Raw genomic sequence first — 22,096 nt, forward strand, 5'->3', positions numbered from 1 at the left:
CAACATTGCAATTTTAATTCGCACCTTCAAAGAATATCAAAGGTGAATTATATCATGAATTGAAGTCTCTAATAAACTTTACGCTTCGTCTCTCTCTGTTAACTCAAATATATTCTGTGGCAGACAGGTGGGAAGTGAAGTCTTGGTCTTGAATGTTCTAGCGGAGCTAGCGTGACAAGTCCCATTATGACACATCAACACAGAGCCGAAGCCACTCAACCAAGAGCTTGCCCCGGCTCTTGGAACAAGCGCGCGCGGAGAAGCGAAGTGCTCACATCGAACTAGTCGCGGTCCTGTCTCGTCGCGCGTTCCTGATTTCCATACCAGAGCTGTCTTTCAACTCAACAATGCGAATCAACCCTCCTTCTGGTGACAACGATGAAAGTAATTAAACCTTCCTGGTTGTTACATGGTGGTACGTACATGCGAAGCTCTGCGGTCTGGATTTCCGGCAATGCGCAACGAAAGCTAATTTGCGCCGGAATTTCTAGGGGAGCAGAAAGACTTCGAGGTCTATAGTTGCCATGTGTCGCCCGATGGAAGTAGGCTGGCCACAGCTGCCGGAGGTAAGGACCTAATGGATGCGAAGGAAGAGGAAATAATGCTGAGACTGTGTCTGCAGATGGCCATGTCCGAATTTGGTCGACCGAAGCTATCCTCCAGGCTGGAGACGTGAATTACACCAAGCCGAAGCAGTTATGCCATATGAGCTACCATTCCGGGACGATACATACAGTCAGATTTTCTCCAAACGGGCGGTGGTTAGCATCTGGGGCAGACGATAAGATCATTTGCATATACACCCTCGATGCGAATCCTCCCTCGCACCAGGCCAATTTTGGTTTGCGCTCTCCTAGAATTATAACGGTCTGCGGAGTTGCTGACATCCCAATTAGGAACTACTGAACCCCCTCCTGTGGAAAATTGGAAGATCATGAAGCGTTTGATTGGGCATGATAATGATGTTCAAGATCTTGGCTGGGCTTACGACTCTTCGATCTTGGTGTCTGTCGGGTTGGACTCGAAGATTGTGGTTTGGTCAGGACACACGTTCGAGAAGCTGAAGACACTATCTGTGCATCAGAGTCACGTCAAGGGCATCACTTTTGACCCTGCGAACAAGTACTTTGCTACGGCCAGCGACGACCGAACAATCAAGCTCTTTCGATTTACCTCACCTCTTCCAAATGCGACCTCCTACGATTCGATAAACAATTTTGTTCTCGAGCACACCATTGTTAGTCCCTTCACGTCCTCGCCCCTCACGACGTATTTCCGAAGATGTTCTTGGTCACCAGATGGAAACCACATTGCAGCAGCGAATGCGGTGAACGGGCCTGTGAGCTCAGTTGCTATTATCAATCGCGGAGGATGGGATAGCGATATCAATCTGATCGGGCACGAAGGACCTACAGAAGTCTGCACATTTTCTCCTAGATTGTTCAGCAAGCAGGAGATCAGTGCAGAAACTACGGACAACAGCGGCTACAGTACCCAGGCTCTAGTGACAGTCATTGCTTGCGCTGGACAAGACAAGACTCTGAGTATTTGGAATACAAGTTCTTCAAGACCTTTGGTTGTCCTACAGGATTTGGCCGGAAAGTCAATTTCAGATTTGGCTTGGACGCCTGATGGACTTACTATCTTCGCGACAAGTTTGGATGGTAGCATAATTGCATTGGAATTTGAAAGAGGTGAACTGGGTTTCATTGCACCATGGTCAGAAAATGACAAGGCACTACAAAAGTTTGGCGTCGGTCGCCGAGGTGTGGGTGTCGTAGAAGATGTCGCTGGACTGCGTCTGGAAGAGAAAAGCAAAGCCGGAGAATTGCAAAGGACCGAAGGGAGAATGGGAGCTTTGATGGGTGATGTGGGCTCTAACCCCGTCCCAGTAGTGAATGGAAACGGCTCAGGGACAGGAACATCAACACCTATGGTTGGTGTTACCTCTACAGCTCCTGTAGTAACCAATGGTCGATCAGCACAAGACTCTCCCGTGCCAGCACCAGCACCAGCTCCTGCAGTTGACCCAAATGCTGCCAAACTCGAGGCCATGAAGAGTCGAGTTACCATTACAAAGGATGGAAAGAAGCGAGTTGCGCCACTCCTTGTGTCTTCATCTGGAACTGGTCTTTCATCTCTCCCCCAATCACAGCTTGTGGCTGCAAATTCGAGCAATGTACAGAATGATGCTCCACAAGCGATACTAGATCTTTCGAAGCCTTACGATGGTCTTCCGAGGGGCGGTCTTGCTGCTATGCTTCTTGGCAATAAAAGAAAAGCCATTGCCATCGATGGGGAGGAAGAAGAGGAGCAGCCAAATAAACGGGCAACCCTTGGATCCGGCCCAGTCTCGATTATGGTCAACGGTATCAATGGCGTAGAGCCGGCATCAGCAGCTCCACCAGTGACTGGGTTGGTTCCAACCCCTGAGTTTCTGCGACCAGCCGTAATCAACCCAGCACTGTCCATCAGTCAAGTACGGTTAGCTGTCCCAAAAGTCAGGACTCATATCTTGAGATCACTGGATCGTGGTACCCTACCCCCGAAAAAATCATCTGGAACGAACGGCACGAATGGAGTGGAGGAATCTGCTAAGGCGACAGATGATATCATCTTGGAAGCTCAGAACCCTATAACCGTGATCGGCCAAGTCAGAGACCCTTCTCGCATCTCCGCTTCGAAAAGGGGTGCTACTGTTTGGCATGATTATCTTCCCAGAGCAGTCATACTTGTTACTGGAAACAAGAACTTCTGGGCAGCAGCTTGCGAAGATGGCAGCATTTACAGCTGGAGCCCAGCAGGAAGGAGAGTCATCAACGCTCTTGTTCTAGAAGCACAACCCGTGATATTGGAGTGCAGAGGATGGTGGCTCCTGTGCATTACTGCGGTGGGAATGTGCTATGTGTGGAATCTGAAGGATCTTTCTTCGCCCCATCCGCCGGTATCTCTTGCTCCCATCTTGGAGATTGCAATGCACTCCCTCGGCGTTCATACTACGAGCGCCCCTGGAGTAACGTCAGCACATCTCAACTCGACAGGTCATATTATAGTCACTCTGAGTAACGGTGATGGATATCTCTACTCGCCGAAGATGTACGTCTGGCAACGACTCTCTGAAGCTTGGTGGGCTGTTGGCAGCCAATATTGGAACTCGAACGATTCGTCCATTAGCAGTCTTCAGTCTACAGGAGTTGGCCCAGATACCAAGCGTGATGGTGAAGTCGATTCTTCCAACGTCTCTGCTGGGATCATTCCTCATCTCGAGCGGCATACCACCAACGAGGTTCTTCTCAAAGGCAGAGCATACACGCTTCAGCGACTCGTCAAGACTCTTCTCTCCAAGGAAGGTTTCGAGGGCTTCGAATCAGGGGTCAGTATCGCCCATTTGGAGAACCGTGTCGCGGCTGCTATGCAGTTAGACGCCAAGGAGGAGTTCCGGATCTACCTATTCATGTATGCGAAGCGACTCGGTGCAGAAGGTCTCAAAGCCAAAGTCGAAGAGCTGCTACGCAGTATCATGGGTGGAATCTTACATGAAGACGATGACACAGATCCAGAAACGGAGAGATTGTGTGGATGGGATAGAAAAGAACTACTGAAGGAAGTTGTATTAATATTGGGTAAGTTTTTTCTCCCACTAAAAGCAATGGACAGAGCTAATGCTGTACAGGTAAATTCCGCGACTTGCAGCGGCTGACTGTGCAATATGCAAGAGTCCTTGGAATGGATGATGATGAAAATGGGGCATAAACCGGGATAGATATCTGGTCGAATCAGATATCAAGATCTGATCGCAGCTGATGACCAAGCACTTGCTTGCTTTGGTGGACTGCGATGTTGACTGGATTGATTGATACAACTTTGCGATGGCGTTCCGGCTTGGCTAGCAAGAATTATTTCTCGTGGATGGGCTGCTTGAGGTATGGCTACGATATGTGGTATGCAGCCCGAGCTAGGGCTGGCTTTGCATGACAGGAGATGGCGTTGAGGTCCATTTATTGCCGACTGGGGAGGAGAGCGACAATGAATGTGTAAGTCTACTATGTTGTAATCAGAGTTAAATCGTCGAGCTAGCGAGAGATCTTGAGACTGAATAGAGTTACATGCATGGATTGGAAATGTATGAAAATACATTGTGATGTGTGTTTTGAATGATATGAGGGATACTGGCTGATTTTCCGCTCCCTTTTTTGCTCTTGGCCGATAGGCTTGAGGAATCAGTAGTGTCAACATCGTCTGCACCCAAGTGGGCAATTTGACAGGTGTCTATCTGCTCGACTCCTTTGTGTCTTCAGTATAAAGCCTTTTGTTGTTAGCGAATTAAGCGAGATTCCTCCTTGTACGACAATTGTGTATGTTTCACAAGCACATCATGCAACTCAGGCCGTATAGAACTTTGGCGTAATTAGTCACATCACAGAAGTCTGTATATCGAATTTTCAGGATGGGAAAATGTTGAATTTTCTGACTCATCCCTAATTTTCGTCTAAATAAATGAGCGGCTGCCACTCTATCTACCTGCCAAGATGCCAGAAAGAATCACTAAACCATCTACCACCACAGTGAAGGAAACAAAACAGAAACATAGACGTTTGCTCAATGAAATTTAAGTTTTTCCGTTGCCGGTCTCCTTCTAGTCGTATCCATCATCTATGCTAGCCTCCGTTGTAGACAAAGTGAGTTTAGTTAGCGGCAGGTGATCTTGTAGAAGTTTCGTGGAGCGGCACCGTCAACAGTGAGGCATGGTGGGTTGTTGTTGTTCTTGATTGCGAGAGGAGTGCCGGTGCAGCCCTCGGTGTGTTGTTCCCCTATCCAGAGATAAGCTTGAGAAATCTATCATCTGCGGAAACAAGGATTACTCACATTGGCATCCTGGCTCAATGTTCAAGATTGTAACCGAAGCATAGGCATCTTCAGAGAAACAAGTACCGACGAGTCTCTGTTCTGGCTGGGAAGGAGCACTTCCGCCAGGCACGATGGCTGTGAGAGTTTTTCGCTGGTCGTTACCGCCGAAGTCGCAGCCGGGAAGGTTGAAGAAGCGGTAGGTGGCGACGGATTGACCTGGCTGAGGAGCTGCCTTCACCAGCGCGGTCATGGCGAGGACGGTGAGGACAGACTGGATGGCGACCATTTTGGCGACTTGTTGGATTTATCGAGTTCTGGGACTTTGGAGGGTTTGAAAGTGGAAGTGTTGCAATAGGAAACTATTGTGATTTGAAAGTGATTGATGATGAAAATGGAATTGGAATTGAGGGAACAGTGAGTCTTTATATAAAGTTTTTGCTCTCGAAAGACTGACTGTGTTTGAGATCTGATGGGAGAAAAAGACCCACCAAAACGCTCGTGAAGCTAGAAACGGAAAGGGTTCCTCTTACCATCATTTCTCTCTTACTGACACCAGAACTCTTGTCACCTGTTATCTTCAAGTTACACCACACCTGCTTACAACTCTATGATTCGACCAAAACACAAATCCGTATGTGTAAGATCGCGTCCAGTGTCGGAAATGCAATACAATTCGCCTCCCAGCAAGCCTGTTGGTCAGGCTGAAACGATCGATGACAGACGAGACTCCATGTACAATGGCTCCCGCTTTTGTCACTTGCCAAATATCTTAGAAATACCTGCCGATATTCAAGTAACTCCAAAAGGATCCGGGATACTCATTCCCAAAGATAAGTCCTCGTTCAATCTCGAGCCGTCCAAGGATTTCGGTTGTTGAGAATGAGAGCATATTTCACCACGTCAATTGGACGGAACACTTTGCGTAGGGCTGAAACATGTAGGTACGTCACTTGTGCCAAACATAGTTCTGTTTGGATCTACCAACCCATGCTGACAACTGACGCTGAGTATCACGTAACTACAGCCTGGAGGCGACAGGGAGAATCTGTGTCAGTTTGTCACACCTTCATCACGACAGCCCCCATGCTTTGACTAGAAGAATCACGGCTCGTATGACACAATGGAATAAGCCTCAAAAACAGAAAACACTCACAATCATACGCGAGCGTCGTGCATTACCGAAGATAAGGCTGATGCTTGGAAATCTCGTATTGGGGCGCAGGTGCCAGCCTTGTGTTACCAGCAACGTGCAAAGCCTCCTATTTTCCGACACCAGCCGAGACATGGATATCAGGAGATGCTGACTTGTTAGACAAATAAGTCAAGGATTTGCTGGGAGCGGATATTGGATTTGTTCGCTGCGAGAAGCTTGAATTGTTCGTACGATGGATCGATTCCCATTCGACGTCTCGAGTGCCCATCTGAAAGTTTTCTGGTCATTCAGTAATAACGAAATTCTTCTGTCAGATTAGGGTCATATTCAGCATGATTTGATATTCCAAGCACGATGATTGCTGCTGAAGACTGCCGTCATTTCTTCAAGCTACGGTTAAGCCCGTGAGTTCGTTGTCGACTAAGGACTCGACTGTGACTTGAGATCATATGGACTATACTATCAACTTGCATCTGTAATGCTTTCAAGATGGGACTATCAGTGTTAGGTGCACTTGAGGCATTAAGATAATGACTACCCGTAATTATGTGTTGGGTGGTCCATCTCTTCCTCTGCCGTTCCTTCCATATCGGGCAGCAACATGAACATCTTCCCGCGCCTTCCAGCAAAGGAGTTCAAGTCAGCAAAACATTCCAAATCTCGCGCTTCATCGTGTCAGCAGCACCATGAACACTCCAACCATGCCTGATCGAGGGTTTCGGTCATTCAGCAGTCGCTCACTTCCCTACACACCAGTTCGGTCTGCGTCAACCAACAGTAATTGGTCTTTCCGATCCGTACCGTCTTCCAAAAGATCAGCTAGCACAGACTCTACATCTTTTTGGAAGACCCCACCAAAGACATGGAGAGCTTCATTTCGCGGGTTTTGGAGGTTCCCGGTGCCAAGTTCTACAGTCATTCGTCAATAGTGAGCCGACTAGATCTTGATATTTGGAGGATGTTGACTTGAGACTCGCAGTTTTCACTCTCGCCGGCTGCTTCCTGTCTTTCTATGCGTGGTAATAGCTTTGTTGCTAGTCGTATCGTTGTCTGAGACTCGATCTAACACCCCCGATATCCATGCGATTACGAAATATACACCAATACGTCCTGTGATTCATCAACCAGAGAGAAACCTACCAGATCCAGTACAATGGCTTGAGGAGAACGGGGAAAACAAATATGCTGTACCAAGAGGATATCTACCGCATTTCTCGATAATCAACAGAAGGCCGAAAGCGGCACTAATCAGTCTTGTCAGGAACTCGGAGTTGAAGGGTATGATACACAGTATGCAACAGTTGGAATACAGATGGAACAGAAGATACCAAGCATGTTTTTTCTATGATGAAAGAATGACGATTCTAACAAGTTGCAGTACCCATGGATATTTTTCAATGATGAGCCATTTACCGAGGAGTTCAAAGCAGCGACCAGAAATCTTACTTCTGCAAGATGCTATTACGAGGTTGTTCCGAAAGAACATTGGTCTCTCCCGAGCTGGATCGATGAAAGCAGATTCATGAATAGCCTGGAGTATCTGGGCACTATCGGTGTTGGTAAAGGATGGATGGTCAGCTACCACCATATGTGTCGATGGAACAGTGGGTTCTTCTACAAGCACCCTTTCCTCAGGAATTACGATTGGTACTGGAGAGTGGAACCAGATGTATGTTGACCGCAATCAAAATCTGTTGAGCAGTGCTGAGTTTTTTCAGGTTCACTATTTCTGTGATATAGATTACGATGTCTTCCGCTTCATGCGAGACAACAATCTCAAGTATGGCTTCAACATGAATATTCTCGACGACGCTCGCTCGTTCCCTTCACTTTGGTCCCGCACTAGAGCTTTTGCAGCAGCTCATGCGAGCCTCATCCACCCAGATGCTGATCTTGCCTGGCTGCTCGATCCCCAAAATGATGGCGAGTATAACAACTGCCAGTTCTTCTCCAACTTTGAAATCGGATCGCTAAATTTCTGGCGAGGTGAAGCGAATGAAGCATATTTCAACTGGCTCGACAAAGCTGGGGGATTCTACTATGAAAGGTTTGGAGATGCCCCAGTCCATACCTTGAGTGTTGCAATGTTCCTCCCGAAGAGCGAGGTATGGTTCTTTCGAGATATTGGGTATCAGCATGATATCAATCACCACTGCCCTCCTCATCGAGAAGGAAAGTGTAGTTGCGAACCAACGAGGATGGATGAGAATTTCTACAAACTGGTTCCGCTCGAGAGTCCCCAAAAGAAGCCTGCAGATACTTGTATTAGACAGTTCCTTGGAGGTGACTGGTTGAAGAAGAGGGAAGGGTGGACTATGGCTGGTGAGAAGGCTTTTGGTGGGGATGGTTATCATGGTTATGAGATTTCGGGTGATGAATGAGGTAAAGTGGTGGAAACATATTTCTGAAAAAGCGAGCGTCTTAATTGAACGTCACACCCAAGAATACTACATGTATTCGTTCGCAAGTACTTTTCAACGTTCAGTGTTTCTCTCTAAGTTGTGGTAGGGGGTTTTGCCAAACATTATAGTACTAATCTGCTTGTCGAATATCAGCACACCCAGTGATTTACTCTTTCGCAGAATATTAGGTAAAATATGATCACTAAGCTCCTGATTTACGTTCAGCTCAGGTATCTACCTACCTAGGTAAGTAAACAAATCTTCTGACACGTGATATTGCTCGCTTGGACGCGGGGTACATTGTGGGGTAATTTAGAAGCTCCTTCCCATCCCTTCGTCCAACCCTCAACATCTACAACTCCATATCCACTAGTATCACCTCACAGAATTCGAAACGTATACAGCACGCCTTCAAGATGTCTTCCGAAAGACCTCTTCCCATCCGCGTCGCCCAAACACTGGGGATAACATCCTCCCTTATGCTCTCTGGCCTCACTATTTCCACATCCCTGACCACTATTCCCCGCCTCCTCGAATCCCCACCTTCTCTGCTGCTCCAGCAATGGGGAAACATGTAGTAAGTGTTCAATCCTCAGAAGCCTTCTATTCCATATCCTCAGAAATCTGGCCCATCTCCTGCATCATCCTAATACCTCATTATCTCCCAAAAGAGAAACACTAACTCCTCTGCCCACCCCCAGCAAACGCGGCGCCAAAATCGGCCCCCCAGTCTCCCTCCTCGCCAGCACAAGTTTCTTCTACCTCGCGTACAAAGCCCACGTATCACCCTCCCTCTTCGACGGCATCTCCAACGGCACAAACATCGCCGCCTCCTCCTCCTCCTCGCTCCCAAATAAAGTCGTAGCATACATCCTAGCCGGCGTGCTCAGTATAGGCATCGTGCCATATACGTTTGCGGTGCTGATGCCTACTAATAAGGAGCTGTTGAGGAAGGTGGAGGTGCTGGGGAAGGTGGAGTTGAGTGGCGAGGAGGAGGCGGAGATGAAGGAGGCGGAGAGGAGTGCGCATCAGCTTGTGGATTGGTGGGGGGTGTTGAATTTGGGGAGGGGGGTTATGTTGGCTGTAAGTGGGGTTGTTGGGGTTTGGACTTCGTTGGGGTAAGTAATGTGTGTAAGAAAGAAAGGGTGTGTGGATTTGTATGATTGTTGTATGGAGGTGTTTGAATAGCAAGGTCAGGCTTGAGGACGATGAGGGTTTGAATTGGACAAAGGCGTTGGGCTATTGGCGTTATGTTGGATGATGCGAATGGAGTCTAACTTTTGGCCTCGAGGTCAATGGATGAAGCAGATCATGAACAGAAACTGTAAAGGGACAATGTCATTGCTGATACACGAAATCTACTTCTTTTTCATTTTTGACCTGTAGCTTTAAAAAGAGCTATTGCCATTCGGTCTACTGGCCACTGACTGGGCAGACTCGATAGCTCGCTTCTCCTGGTCCCTGATAGATTTCGGAACACCAAGCTTTGTCTTTGACTTCTTGCTGTCAGACTTCTTGCTGTCAGACTTCTCCTCCGAACCCTCGATAATCAAGATTTCTCCATCATCATCTGTCATGCGAGTGAGAAAACAATTCATACGCAGCTGTTTCCCGAAAACTGATAGTGCTTTCACAGGCCTGGCAATGATCCTGACTTCGCATGCTGATTTGACGAAGCAGGCTGTGCTGTCGATAACCTGGTGGAGGCGCTCGCGTTCGTGAGGACATTTTGCGTACAGGTATGCGACCACGAAGCCAGAAACAGAAACAATTATGAGGAATGCGATAATCAACCATTCGTAATTGGACATCCAAGCTGCAATTTCGCAGAAAGTGTTTGCATCGACAAGCAAGTGTTCCCATAATCTCCACCAAACTCCATGACTCGTAGCAATATTGAACACTGCCCCCCAAAACAGACCAAAGCAGACATTCTTGACTGTCAAATGTTTCTTCCACTTGTCATTCCGAAGTGACTCGAGCGATATAATTGGAGGCTCAAAAAGCAATGTAAAAGCCCCACCCAATGCCGCCCAAAAACTCATGTCGTAATTGCACAATCAACGCATCAATTCTCGTTTTGTTCGGTAGCAAAATCTAGTGAGAGGTTGTGAAGTCAGTCTCGGTGGGGAGAAGACCTCCGTCTGATGCCTTCTCGCAAGTGCAGGCATCTGCGCAAGTGTCAGTAAAGACGTCCTTCAAATGTCTGCCTAGGATCGTTGCAACGTACCAGCAGGTCTGGAACCACATGAACAGAGAGAGCCGCTAGGAGTAGTGTTCTCGGTTGAAGCACGATCGCAAGTGCAAGCTCCTGCTGGACGTGCGCCTGAATATTGTGTTAGACCTGGCTATTGATGTCATCGAGGGGTTTGAACATACGGCATGAGCAGCGAGGTCCAACAACTTCGTTTTCAGTGGCGGCCTTATCACAGCTGCAATGAAGGGCAGACTTCTCTCCGCATGAGCACTTGGCTTGGGATGCACTGAACAGTTCATTAGTATGAGAAGCTCCAAAGAAAGTACGAGGGAGCTCACCAGACGCAGCCTTGGCCGCTCTTTCCACAGCAGGTTGATGGAGTCGGCATTGTGGGGGATGGATTTATTGAAGTTATTGTTTCCGAGGAGTGATTGTTTGAGGAGACTTTTAGGAAGTCTGTACTTGATTTTGCTGCTTGAATGTTGTGGGATAGAGATCTGGGAAAAGAAATGTTGATGACGATGCTGGCCTTGTCTTTATGTAGTTCTCAGCCTTGCGGGAAGGAGGCGATGATTTGATATGGCCTCGGTTTTATTGGCTCGCTAATTTAAGCTTCCCCGAGGCGATTGACCAGGTGGGGCTTGCCTCGTCCCTCAAGTTTTGCTCAAAGAAAACATTCGAGGAATTCGACCAGTCATCGTCGAGATAATTCAAATTTGAAGCAGCCTGAAGCAAAAATGGTAGCACTCCGGTATAGAACAGTTCTCGATGACCAATACTATCAATTGTTACTAAGACATATATGACAACTGGAATGCAACCGTCCCAGGTATCCTAGGTACTGGATATCAGGCTCTTTCAGACCTTGCCAACAATTCCGCCAATGCCTCGAATGGACAAAAGGGGTTCCAAGTTTTAAGGCTCGACTTTGATGTAAACATCCTCCTCATCAACTTCCTGTACCGAGTACGCCCTCCATCCATCGTTTGCAGAATCGATCTTTTCCCGATATTCGTTGAATCTCTTCCAAATTTCCATTCCTTCCTCGGTCTAGGATAACGGAGAAGTTAGCAATTTCCACAAATGGCACAAATGAATCTTTTTGAGGAGAGAACAAGGCATGTCCCCAGAAATTTTAAAGTTTATCCGAAATGCATACTGTCTTGTTGAAGATAACGAAATGATGAAGGTCCGATGCTGCCAGCATTGCCAGAGCCCGCTCTCTTCTTGACACCAGAAATTCTGGTTCAAGGTTGCCGCCAAAGATCCATTCCAGGAATCGCATGAATAGCGTTCTGTGAACGAGACCCAGGTGTGTCAATTTTGACTCATGATCAAGGTGTGGTTTCCGACGGCCCGCGAGCCTAATGAGAATACATTAGTTCTGGATCACGAATGTCACGAATGTCACGAATGTCACGAATGTCACGAAAGTGTGGAAGAATTTCTGTCGGCTGGTGGATCTGTCGGTCCACGAAGCGTTACGAGATCCCATACATACCTCAGCTTCCTGTCTAGTGTGGATAGCAACCCTCTCCTCACGAATATCTCCTCGGCCATTCCGTCCTACTGAAGGTAAGAATAGGTCTGGGAATATTCAGGACAACGAGTATCGTTCTTCGAAGGCCGTGTATCCAGTCCGCAACTTTGCTAAGATGGGCTTGATATTCATAGTAGCCATTGCGCTTACAATTGGCAGACATCCGCACGGCATGAGTTCAACTTTCTCCAACCCTGTCGGTACTTTGGATGTCGGGAGGACCCCTCGGTGCTTCGTAGTCATGTAGCATGATCGACATCGTGGAAGTTGTCTTTCTCCGAAGTATGACCACAGTTGGGATCTGTTCTTGGCGTCAGTATGGGAGCGACATACTGAAAGTTGACTTCTCACCTCAGCTTCTCCACGTAGTTCCGAGTGCACCCATCGCGCCGTTCAGGTTGCATATTTGGGGCCCACCTGTCGTCATATAACATGTACTTTTTCCTGGTCCCGTCAGCTGCGAGCGCGGCATACCGTGACAGCTGGAAATATGGAAGCTCACATCACGCGGGGACTGAGATTGAGTGGTATCCATTTCTCTGTATCATGTCTTTTTGGGGTGGATACGGATCTTTGAGGATCGAGTCTCTGTCTTTCGTCGCCGCGGATGTCAATACCGGAGATGAATCTTGAACTTGAGATGGGAGTTTCTTCCATGGTCGTGAAAAGAATTTGTGACTTTCAACCCGCTCAGATAATGGAGATCTTACAGAAAACAGATAATAATGGTGGTGATGGGCACAGTTCAGCACTTGTGCGGATGTCAAGAGACCAGAGCTGGGTGTAAGCTCAGAAAAAGTGCAAGAGCGAGCCTCATTTGAAGCATGGAGGGTAACAATGGTGCAGGACACTCTCCATTTGCTGGCTGGCTCATTCATCCCTTCGGAAAATGCTCCACGTGTCTCCTATCTCAATTGCGACAGATAAATGGTGTTGAAATGAGTTGAACGCAACTCCGAGGAATTTTCATTTCGTTACCTGGATTCCTACGTGAGTCCTATCTCATGCACTCGATATCTTCCTTTGCATGTCACTGGCAGCAGGCTTCAGACTCTAGCATCTCTTTGATCTGTGAGTTAGTCTACTGCACATTGTCCTTCCCCTCTCTGCTGCTTGGAAATGCCCTCACTCTGAGGCTCTTTCCCGGGCTACTTTTGCATTTCTCTGGAAATGATTACTGATACTAGCTTTTTTACGTACCCTGAAACTAAGTTCAGAAAGCCCTCTCTTCATGGCTTGCAGCTTGGTCAAAGTGAGCACAGAGCCACTAACTGGTCAGCATGCGCCACTAACACGGAGAGACCAATCAGTTCCAAGTAAGTACGAGTACCGTACAGGGATTTCTACTTCCATCCAGCGCTTCTCTTTTCACAGTGCTTGATTCGATACTTTGTGCGACCTTAGCTGCTCGTCTCCATGTTATGGGTCTCCACTGTGAGCATCATATCTTTCGCGGGGTTTGTAGAAGACCGAGTGGCTTCAAGGTGAATACGAAGGTCCGTACATAGATCCACCATGGCTACCAGAACTCTCAAAATCGCGAAAGGTCAAATAAATAGACCTATTGCCCAGCAACGAGACTCGAGCAAGAAAGTCTGGTAGGTGCAAGGACAAAAATGCGTGCTCATAGCGGCAATTCAGCCACTCTTCTTGTCCTTTATGGAGTTATTACAATCGCAGTATATGTCAGTGACCCTTCTCCATTACCTAATGGCCGTTTTGATTCTGATGAACGTCAAAGGTTGCTGGTCTCGTCATCTACCGAATCTTCTTTCATCCACTCGCTCACTATCCGGGGCCGTTTTTCGCCAAATCTTCTGACTTTTATTCTGTTTACACTGCTTGGACGGGAGACCGTCATTTAGATTTCCACAGATGCCACGAGAAATATGGTGCAACAGAATTCGACCAACCGAAATATTTACGTACTGATGCTTACCAGGTTCTGTGTTTCGTTATGGCCCAAATAGCCTGTCATTCAATTCTCATGAAGCCTTGGCCGATATATACTCGGTCAAATCAAATGTTAGGAAAGCAGATTTCTACAACATGTTATCAACGCCAGCTGGTCCCAATATCGTCAGTGCCATTCCGAAAGACCTACACGCGAAGAAGAGACGAATTCTAGCTGCTGGATTTACGGACAAAGCTCTCAAGTCTATGGAAGAATACTTGTTGATCCATATCCGGAGTCTCTGTGAGAAGCTATCCACGACAACGAAGCCTATGGATGTTTCGAACTGGCTCAGCTACTTGACTGGTGATATTCTTGGGGAGCTGGCATTTGGGAAACCATTTGGATTTTTGGTGGAGGAAAACAACAGATACATCCTAGATGCTCTCAATGGATCTGCGGCATATGCACTGATTGTGAGTCAATGGCTCTCAAGGCTTGGACACATTTGTTGATGTCTCTATACAGTCTGGGGTAACAGCCAAACCTCTAAGAACTCTACTACCACGCATCCTATTTCCCCACCTCACCGCAAGCCGCATCAAATATCGCAACTTTGCCATCTCACAGGCAGAACAGCGTACCAAGATGACAGGCTCAGATCATAAAGACTTCTATCATTACTTCATGGAGTACAAGAACCCACACACCGACGAGAGACTTCCCCTGCGAGAAATGTTTGCTGAAGCCAACAATCTGATCATCGCCGGTTCCGACACGACAGCAACAGCTCTCGCTGCCACAGTCTTCTACCTCACACATAACAAAGCTGCACTCCAAAAGGTCAAGGAGGAATTAAAGATCGCATTCGCAGGCATGGATATCGAGGATGTCCGATCCGGTCCAGCATTAACATCTTGCAAATACCTAAAAGCTTGTATCGACGAAGCCATGCGCATGACTCCTCCATTACCAGGAATTCTTCCGCGTGTCGTCCTACTCGGCGGTATCGATATCCACGGACACTCCATCCCTGAAGGCGTCGAAGTCGGCGTATCAGCGTATTCACTACACCACAACTCCTCGTACTTCCCCGACTCGTTCGAGTATCGACCTGAACGCTTTCTCGACGCCGAAGCTGAAGACACCCTCAAGTATTTTGCGCCTTTTAGTGTCGGACCGAGAGCTTGTATTGGAAGGAGTCTGGCGTATATGGAGATGATGATCTTGTTAGCGAGGATGTTGTTGTTGTTTGATATGAGGGCCGTGGGGAATTTAGGCGAGGGTGGAAAAGGGGAGGGGGTGGGGAGAGAGAGGAAGTCGGAGTATCAGGTTAGAGATATATTTGTGTGCAAGAAGGAAGGTCCAGTGGTTGAATTTACGAATGTCTAAAGCGCGGGAGAAGAAGCGTGAGGGGTATTGCCGATCGAAAGCACACATAGTCAAGACAGACTCGGTGTTCGTCAGTCCGTCATTTGAGTGTGGTATCTAAGTACGAAAACATATTCAAATCCTCCCTTAGATCATGGCAGATTTACCATCATACTCTTCACAAAATATATCCACCACCGCCTCTAGTCCCCCTTTCACTCTTCTCTCCCACGTACGTGCTCACACCCACACGCATCACATCTCATCATCTCACATAACCATCACCAACCCAAAAACAGCAGCAACTTCCAACCCCACCACCACACCCCCCAAATTCCCAACTCTACTCCTCACCGCACCATCCTCCCAGCACCCCGAACTCCCCATCGTCAAGTTACTAGCCTGCGCCACATCCCAAGCACACTCCGGGAATCCAAACACCTGACTCTCATCAACATGACAATGTTGCCTAGTCAGTGAATTAATTAAATAATCTATCATCAAATGTATTGAACACAACACAATACGAAGGCTCCTGTAGGTAACTCACACACATGAATCAATATATCTCACCACCTCACCCACTCCACAACACGAGCTGAAATCTCAAGGGTGTGGTGAATGCGAAGCCGCAGAGATGGCCTTGGCCTTGGTCTTTCTATTTCCGGGTCGACCAGATTAGTTCGTTGAGGTTACTTGCTGTGCAGACTGCTACGAGGAGGGGTGGTGAGTTTTGTGCGAGGGAGAGGGAGAGGGAGAGGGAGAGGGAGAGGGAGAGGGAGAGGGAGAGGGAGAGGGAGAGGGAGAGGGAGAGGGAGAGGGAGAGGGAGAGGGAGAGGGAGAGAGAGGTGGGGAGTATGGTGGATAGGATTGTTAAGGTAGCTATGGGGAGTTGTGAGGTGTGGGGATAGCATTGTTTGAAGTGATTTGTATGGTTTGCTGTTGTAATGGTAGAGAAAGATCTAGAGAGAGAGAGGATATTCTCAATTAGTTCTTGTGATTTCTCCTTCACATTTACCATGCTTGATACATATTCGTGTGGATATTCTTTCATAAAGACAGGACGAAATGCTCGAGAATTGTCTCAGTTCAGTTGAAACTTGAAATCGCCTGTTTAGGAAGGTGTGGGTGGTATTTAAAGTGGTATTTTGTTGGTGTAAGGGAAAGGCTTGGCTCGGTGCTTACTGGATTTCTTGTCATCACTTGTATGGGTCTTTAGGACGATCTTCATCATTGTATAGCTGCTATTGCAGTGGAAACAACGTGTATTGTGGAAAACGACGTGAAGGAGAAGAGGAGTTGGGAGGGCTTGGGCTGTTTTCTGCGGTTAGCCAGGCCTTGGCACCAAAAACTGGGGTTTGTTATATCTAGAAGTCTTGAACAGGAAGCTTGCAAATGTTCAAGTTCAGGAACTAAATTACCGTGTGGTTAGAACACTCAGGCTCCTTGCAGAGGCACAATACAGCTAAAAGAAAGGGAATAAATTACGAAACTCGCTTAAAGCAGGGGCTTGTAAACACACTTTTCGGCCTGTTTGCAGCGTGAAGTCGGGGTCACACAAGGCAGTATCAAAAAGTGAAAATCTGTTCATACAATTTGTTTATTCTTGCTAGACTACAGTAACGAAATAAATCCAACCATCTAACCGGCATCGTGTAGCAATCTCATCGAAAAGCCTATTATAAATCCAGCGCCAAATCAAAACGACCCTAAACTCCAAATATCGTTTTTCTCGATCTATGTAATGCGTCTCTCTTTCTCCCTTACTCACTCACTCAAATGCTGTTTAGTAAGCAGCAATTCTCGCAGCCATACGATCCGGGATCAAGTCAGGGCTGACGCTTCGGAGCGGATACTCGGTTGCTGGTGCGGAAAGGAGAGTGCTGGTTACTGGCTTTGGGGAGAGGATGCTGGGTTCCTCTTTCACTTCGGGGGTTGGGTCGATTGACTTATGTCCGTTTACGCGGGGGCCGGTGCGGACTGCCGATGGGAGGATCTGTTCGAAACCTTGGGATGCGGCGACTTTCTCGATGGATTTGAAGTACTGTGGGAGGTTAGTTATGATTGTCTTAGAGAGTTAGGTAGTAAGAACGAACCTTGACGGTCTTGACCTGAAGCTCCAAAGTGGCATCTTCGTCGACCACGATCATGGGATGTGGGTGCAGTTGTAGGGATGAGAGCGTCCACATGTGATTCACGCCTCCTTCGATACACTTCTGAAGCGCCAGCGCTTTGTGTGCCCCAGTGATGATGATCACCACCTCTCTAGCCTCCAGGACGGTTTGCACACCGACAGTAAGAGCCATCTTTGGTACTTTCTCCAAATCATTGTCGAAGAATCTTGAGTTGGCAATGATTGTGTCATATGCCAGTGTCTTGACCCGAGTTCTCGATGCCAGCGACGATCCTGGCTCGTTGAATGCGATATGTCCATCTGGCCCAATACCACCAAGGAAGAGGTCAATACCACCATGCGACTTGATGGCAGCCTCGTATGCTACACATTCGGCTTCTAGGTCTGGAGCGTTGCCATTAAGAATGTGGATGTTGCGTGGGTGTACGTTGACATGTGAAAAGAAGTGCTTGTACATGAATGTGTGGTAGGACTCGGGATGCTCGCGTGGAATACCGATGTATTCGTCCTACGGCAAACGCAGTCAGCAGATAGACTTCTGTAGAGCTCGGACCGGGTATGCGATGTTCCGTACCATATTGAATGTGACGACATTTTCGAAAGAGATATTGCCGGCCTTGTATTCTTGGACGAGGATCTTGTAGATTCCAACGGGACTGGATCCAGTCGGGAGGCCGAGAACAAAGGGATGTGTAGGTGTTGGGCCAAATGCCTTTATCCTGTCTGAAAATTTGTAAGTTATGGAGGTAACACCCCGAGGCATGGTGACTTACCAATGATGTAGTGGGCAATGTATGACGACGCAGAGGTCGGGTCTTCTCTGATGATGAGTCTCATGGTGTATGATGATGCTGAGGGTTTTGAGGTTCAGTTGTTGATTGTAGTGAATTGTGGGCAGTGGTTTTTGCAGTGAGTGATATCTGAAATGAAGGAAAATGGCAGCCATGAGCAATATGAACAGTGAGAAATTAAGTCTTGCATGATTCAAGCCAAACCTTCTATGACAGCAACAGAAGCATGCCGACAGGCGTGACTCCATTCATTGGATGGAGGGCATGGAACGTCACCAAACTCCATCCCATTCTTACTTTCTCTCACGCCTCCTGGAAGACTCGGGAATTCACAGCGTAGCTTTGCGGAGGTTTCCACTTGACACCGGGACACTGGGGCGGCCCATGATCACCGTTGGGGCACGACCAATTGACGTGTCATAACATGAACCGTCTCAGGTCTGACGTTCATACTGGCCCAGAATGAATGTTGGTGGTGGTGAGGATGGAGCCATCGTCGTCTGTCGAGGCAAATGTCGGAAATCTCAGCCGGACATGTCGGCCAACGATAAGCAAGCGAAACCTTATCGCGACCGAGGAGTGAATTTACATCTGCGATACCCTGGGCGGCTTGGTCCATTGGACCATTGAATACGTGCTTGAAGTGCCACAAAGTTGCCCCGCGGAGGTAGTCAAGATGATGTGGTGCTAGCAAGCGCGGGGCAAACTCCTCTAGCGTGTCCCAGAGGACTTCGGAGCCTCTGGATGTATCCAGCACTCTGTAACGTTGCCTCTCGCTCTCGCTCTCGCTCTCGCTCTCCTCCCACCACAACGCATTCTACTGTATGGCACCTCTGGCACATCACTCAACCCTGCGCCAGCGCAGGGCTCCGATGCCACCGTGGGCCCGTCAATCTCAAGACGAGGGGACGAGAAGCGCAGTCGTCCCCCTGCTAGAGCCCTGGTAAGCCGCGCCAGCGCAGCGCAGGGGAAATCGCAACTATGGGGCATGATCTCCATCCTTTTCAGCAGTGTTGGCCAACAGTGGCTTTGACGGCTGGAAGAGCGCGCCAGACCCAGTCCAGTGAGCGAGAACAGTACAGTACAGTACGGACAAACACCCACAAATGCTGAGGTACGGTACGTGGTCTCCAGTACGCTGGAGTAGCTAGCTGAGAAGAGAGTGAGTGGTGTTCAAAAGTACCCGTACCTAGGGGGTAATTCGCCTCCTAGTTTCATCCATTCTACCTGAGATCAACCGATGTTACTTGCAGCTTCTCTAGGATTGCACCTGCCGAAGAGACGAGACCACTCTTTTCCACCATATCACATTTCGGATCTTGATGGCGACATAGTTGTCCCAACTTGTGTTCATCAAACTCAGTCCTGTTCTGTTCTGTCCTGTCCTGTCCTGTCCTGTCAATTCTTGATTCGAGCAGCTCTCCCGTGGTGCACCAGTGCAGTGCAATTCACAGCATCCAATCCCAATCCCAATCCTAACCCAGCAAGCCGCGGGCTTTTTGAAGGTTACTCTTGGCCTCCACCACCGCTCCATCACATCAAACACTGGAATCCACTTCCCATCTGACGACCTCGTACCCGGACTCAACGTCTCCCAGGTTGGTTGCTTCGGCTCTCACGCTGGTGTCAGACTTTTCCCCGCTGCTACGACCGAGTTGGTGAACCTCAACTCGGACACGAACGGCAACGTCCAACCTCCACCAGAACATGGAGAAGACAAGCTGCCATACTCACGACTGATGCAACAACCAGTCGATCCCCAGCATAGCGCTACTGCCTTAGCCGCGCCTTATAGCGCTGTTGGCCTAACAGATTCCCCCCTATATGTATCAACTCCCGATGTCATGCAACCGCCAGCCATTTCTGCAATGAAAAAGGTACGACAGGCCTTCTTCGCTGCCCTTCTGAGGAGCTTGCTGAGGACGAAGCATCTCCTACAGACCATCCTGAACATATGGATTTCTCCATCGGTTATCAAAAAGGAAACTGTCGAAGGGGAGCTCGTCTTGGAGCATGGCAGCGTAAGACTAGGATCCCAGGAGTTCCTGGACCGGATACAGACGATCTTCCGCGGTTCAGTGGAAAGCAAGAGGCTTGTTGCGTTATCGGATGGGCTGAGAAGCCAGTTCGTCGAGAGCTTGGTTGACAATCCATTATGTATGCTTCCTTCATACAATCACCAACTGCCCTCTGGGAATGAGACAGGCACTTTCCTGGCACTGGACGTCGGCGGTTCAACTTTCAGAGTAGCGTTGATCGAGTTGTCGGGAAAGAAGAATGAAGTTGGAACTCAGATCTTGAAGATGGCTTCTTTCAAAATTGGACCACCTGAGAGAAATCTTAAAGGAGTCCTTTTCTTCGACTGGATGGCGGAGAGGATCGAGCAGACTCTGGGAGGACAACAGCAGAGCCTAGAAATTTCCGAAGCGCCATTGTCTATGGGACTTGCATGGTCTTTTCCAATCGAGTATGTCAAGTTTACCATCGGTTTCGAAGTCAGCTGACACTTTTAGACAAACTTCGCTTCGAAGCGGTCTCCTTCAAGGAATGGGCAAAGGCTTTCTTGCGGCTCACGGACTCCTGGGACAAGATCTTGGGGACCTGATCCAGAGTTCATGTTCGAAGAGGGGCCTCAACGTACAGGTTGACGCTATCGTGAACGATTCTTCTGCTACTCTCTTGTCTAAAGCCTACCTGGACTCAACAACTCGATTTGGACTCATCCATGGGACTGGTGTCAACGCTGCTGTGCATCTTCCGATCCATGTGTTTTCGCCTCAGAAATTTGGAGTCCGCCCTTCGGAGTGGCACGATTCTGCCAAACATGTTATTGTCAATACAGAATTGTCCATGTTCGGCGCCGGCTTTTTGCCTACAACAAAGTGGGACAAACTTTTGACCGCCGCACATCCAAAACCTGATTTCCAGCCTCTGGAGCATATTGTCAGTGGTGGATATCTTGGGGAGATCGTTCGGCTAGTCTTGATTGATGGCATTCAAACAGCTGGCTTATTTGGTGGAGTGGTTCCGCTTAGTTTGAAAGAAGCCTACTCCCTGGAAACAGAAACCATCTCCCGTATTGAATCGTAAGTTAATTCTAGCCCTGCCATTGTACAGAGGCATCAATTAACGATATACAGTGACCAAAGCCCAGGTTTGACCAAGGCGCAGCAGTTATTCATCTCGCGGCACCCCACAACTTCTCCTCCTACACATGCCGATATGCAAGCATTGCGAGTAATCTCCTCAGCCGTCACATACCGAGCATCAGGTGTTATTGCAGCAGGTGTGCATGGTCTATGGCAGCTTCGCAATGACGCGGAAGCTATTCGAGCAGCAGAATCGTCACACACAGTGGTGGCATATAATGGATCGGTCATGGAGAACTACCCAAGTTTCAAGGAGAACTGCCAAGATCATCTGGATGGTCTTGTTGAAGCAAGCGGCGCTCAGAAGGGGACTGTAGAATTGATATATGCTGAAGAGAGCAGCTTGTTAGGCGCTGCTATTGCTGGTGCAGTTGCTTCGTCAGAAGAATAGGTATATAGAGGAGTCGGTTTTACATGGATATGTCAAAGGGACAGGATTAAGTGTATAAAGCATAGGGGAGTCTGGGCATATCTTATTCACGAGAATATCTCGAAATGAACATAATTCATACTTGCATCTGGGGTTGCACAAGTAGGTTGGGGAAGTATTCCCACGTGAGTGTGGCCCAGAAAGCACGATGCTGGCACGTAACATCTCATGAGATGGAATTTGAAGA

The 22,096-nt window shown here is 48.1% G+C and overlaps 10 protein-coding genes across 13 annotated transcripts; 5 read left to right on the plus strand and 5 right to left on the minus strand.

Annotated features, from left to right (window-relative positions):
• The first annotated feature begins 231 nt into the window (after positions 1–231).
• Positions 232–4,143, plus strand: HIR1 (HIR complex subunit). Its single transcript, XM_058505585.1, has 5 exons — positions 232–415; positions 492–566; positions 623–841; positions 897–3,623; positions 3,674–4,143. The coding sequence occupies exons 1-5, from the start codon at positions 379–381 to the stop codon at positions 3,751–3,753; spliced, it is 3,138 nt and encodes a 1,045-aa protein (XP_058358107.1). The 5' UTR covers positions 232–378; the 3' UTR covers positions 3,754–4,143.
• A 218-nt stretch (positions 4,144–4,361) lies between these two features.
• Positions 4,362–5,259, minus strand: ONS95_011981 (uncharacterized protein). Its single transcript, XM_058505586.1, has 2 exons — positions 4,867–5,259; positions 4,362–4,811 (listed from the first exon to the last, which is right to left on the minus strand). The coding sequence occupies exons 1-2, from the start codon at positions 5,132–5,134 to the stop codon at positions 4,690–4,692; spliced, it is 390 nt and encodes a 129-aa protein (XP_058358108.1). The 5' UTR covers positions 5,135–5,259; the 3' UTR covers positions 4,362–4,689.
• Positions 5,260–6,687: 1,428 nt separating this feature from the next.
• On the plus strand, positions 6,688–8,382 carry ONS95_011982 (uncharacterized protein; the record flags this gene model as incomplete). Its single annotated transcript, XM_058505587.1, has 4 exons — positions 6,688–6,929; positions 6,981–7,332; positions 7,380–7,670; positions 7,720–8,382. The coding sequence occupies 4 exons, from the start codon at positions 6,688–6,690 to the stop codon at positions 8,380–8,382; spliced, it is 1,548 nt and encodes a 515-aa protein (XP_058358109.1).
• Positions 8,383–8,458: 76 nt separating this feature from the next.
• On the plus strand, positions 8,459–9,760 carry ONS95_011983 (uncharacterized protein). Its single transcript, XM_058505588.1, has 2 exons — positions 8,459–8,980; positions 9,105–9,760. Exons 1-2 carry the CDS (start codon positions 8,820–8,822, stop codon positions 9,523–9,525), a joined length of 582 nt encoding a protein of 193 aa, XP_058358110.1. The 5' UTR covers positions 8,459–8,819; the 3' UTR covers positions 9,526–9,760.
• Positions 9,761–9,791: 31 nt separating this feature from the next.
• On the minus strand, positions 9,792–10,448 carry ONS95_011984 (uncharacterized protein; the record flags this gene model as incomplete). Its single annotated transcript, XM_058505589.1, has 1 exon — positions 9,792–10,448. The coding sequence occupies one exon, from the start codon at positions 10,446–10,448 to the stop codon at positions 9,792–9,794; it is 657 nt and encodes a 218-aa protein (XP_058358111.1).
• Positions 10,449–10,500: 52 nt separating this feature from the next.
• Positions 10,501–10,988, minus strand: ONS95_011985 (uncharacterized protein; the record flags this gene model as incomplete). The annotated part of the gene is made up of 4 exons (XM_058505590.1): positions 10,501–10,574; positions 10,634–10,729; positions 10,783–10,886; positions 10,939–10,988. 4 exons carry the CDS (start codon positions 10,986–10,988, stop codon positions 10,501–10,503), a joined length of 324 nt encoding a protein of 107 aa, XP_058358112.1.
• Positions 10,989–11,515: 527 nt separating this feature from the next.
• ONS95_011986 (uncharacterized protein) lies at positions 11,516–12,797 on the minus strand (the record flags this gene model as incomplete). Its single annotated transcript, XM_058505591.1, has 6 exons — positions 11,516–11,650; positions 11,760–11,964; positions 12,102–12,166; positions 12,291–12,441; positions 12,492–12,584; positions 12,643–12,797. The coding sequence occupies 6 exons, from the start codon at positions 12,795–12,797 to the stop codon at positions 11,516–11,518; spliced, it is 804 nt and encodes a 267-aa protein (XP_058358113.1).
• Positions 12,798–13,756: 959 nt separating this feature from the next.
• On the plus strand, positions 13,757–15,426 carry ONS95_011987 (uncharacterized protein; the record flags this gene model as incomplete). Its single annotated transcript, XM_058505592.1, has 4 exons — positions 13,757–13,825; positions 13,882–14,032; positions 14,083–14,510; positions 14,563–15,426. 4 exons carry the CDS (start codon positions 13,757–13,759, stop codon positions 15,424–15,426), a joined length of 1,512 nt encoding a protein of 503 aa, XP_058358114.1.
• Positions 15,427–15,559: 133 nt separating this feature from the next.
• Positions 15,560–16,316, plus strand: ONS95_011988 (uncharacterized protein; the record flags this gene model as incomplete). Its single annotated transcript, XM_058505593.1, has 2 exons — positions 15,560–15,637; positions 16,017–16,316. The coding sequence occupies 2 exons, from the start codon at positions 15,560–15,562 to the stop codon at positions 16,314–16,316; spliced, it is 378 nt and encodes a 125-aa protein (XP_058358115.1).
• A 674-nt stretch (positions 16,317–16,990) lies between these two features.
• Positions 16,991–18,963, minus strand: GNPDA1 (Glucosamine-6-phosphate isomerase 1). 4 transcript variants are annotated; one of them, XM_058505594.1, is made up of 5 exons: positions 18,535–18,963; positions 18,313–18,459; positions 18,114–18,262; positions 17,502–18,047; positions 16,991–17,449 (listed from the first exon to the last, which is right to left on the minus strand). In XM_058505594.1, the coding sequence occupies exons 2-5, from the start codon at positions 18,374–18,376 to the stop codon at positions 17,192–17,194; spliced, it is 1,017 nt and encodes a 338-aa protein (XP_058358116.1). In that variant the 5' UTR covers positions 18,377–18,459; positions 18,535–18,963; the 3' UTR covers positions 16,991–17,191. The 4 variants fall into 4 exon arrangements, with proteins under 4 accessions (XP_058358116.1, XP_058358119.1, XP_058358118.1 ...); XM_058505597.1 differs by having other exon boundaries at positions 16,991–18,047; positions 18,313–18,963; XM_058505596.1 differs by having other exon boundaries at positions 17,502–18,262; positions 18,313–18,963.
• Between the last annotated feature and the right edge of the window lie 3,133 nt (positions 18,964–22,096).

Source organism: Cadophora gregata, assembly GCF_030347475.1.
Source record: "Cadophora gregata isolate MNR1 chromosome Unknown scaffold_6, whole genome shotgun sequence".
Lineage (NCBI taxonomy): Eukaryota > Fungi > Ascomycota > Leotiomycetes > Helotiales > Ploettnerulaceae > Cadophora > Cadophora gregata.

Bases quoted from the DNA above. Each gene is read 5' to 3' on its own strand.
- HIR1 (XM_058505585.1), top strand. From the start codon at position 379: ATGAAAGTAATTAAACCTTCCTGGTTGTTACATGGTG. The intron at 842-896 runs GTTTGCGCTCTC...CATCCCAATTAG, and splicing joins CTCGCACCAGGCCAATTTTG to GAACTACTGAACCCCCTCCT. The intron at 3,624-3,673 runs GTAAGTTTTTTC...AATGCTGTACAG, and splicing joins GGAAGTTGTATTAATATTGG to GTAAATTCCGCGACTTGCAG.
- ONS95_011981 (XM_058505586.1), bottom strand. From the start codon at position 5,134: ATGGTCGCCATCCAGTCTGTCCTCACCGTCCTCGCCATGACCGCGCTG. The intron at 4,812-4,866 runs GTGAGTAATCCT...ATCTCTGGATAG, and splicing joins CATTGAGCCAGGATGCCAAT to GGGAACAACACACCGAGGGC.
- ONS95_011983 (XM_058505588.1), top strand. From the start codon at position 8,820: ATGTCTTCCGAAAGACCTCTTCCCATCCGCGTCGCCCAAACACTGGGG. The intron at 8,981-9,104 runs GTAAGTGTTCAA...GCCCACCCCCAG, and splicing joins CAGCAATGGGGAAACATGTA to CAAACGCGGCGCCAAAATCG.
- GNPDA1 (XM_058505594.1), bottom strand. From the start codon at position 18,376: ATGAGACTCATCATCAGAGAAGACCCGACCTCTGCGTCGTCATACATT. The intron at 18,263-18,312 runs GTAAGTCACCAT...ACAAATTTTCAG, and splicing joins CATTGCCCACTACATCATTG to ACAGGATAAAGGCATTTGGC. The intron at 18,048-18,113 runs GTACGGAACATC...CGTTTGCCGTAG, and splicing joins ATGTCGTCACATTCAATATG to GACGAATACATCGGTATTCC.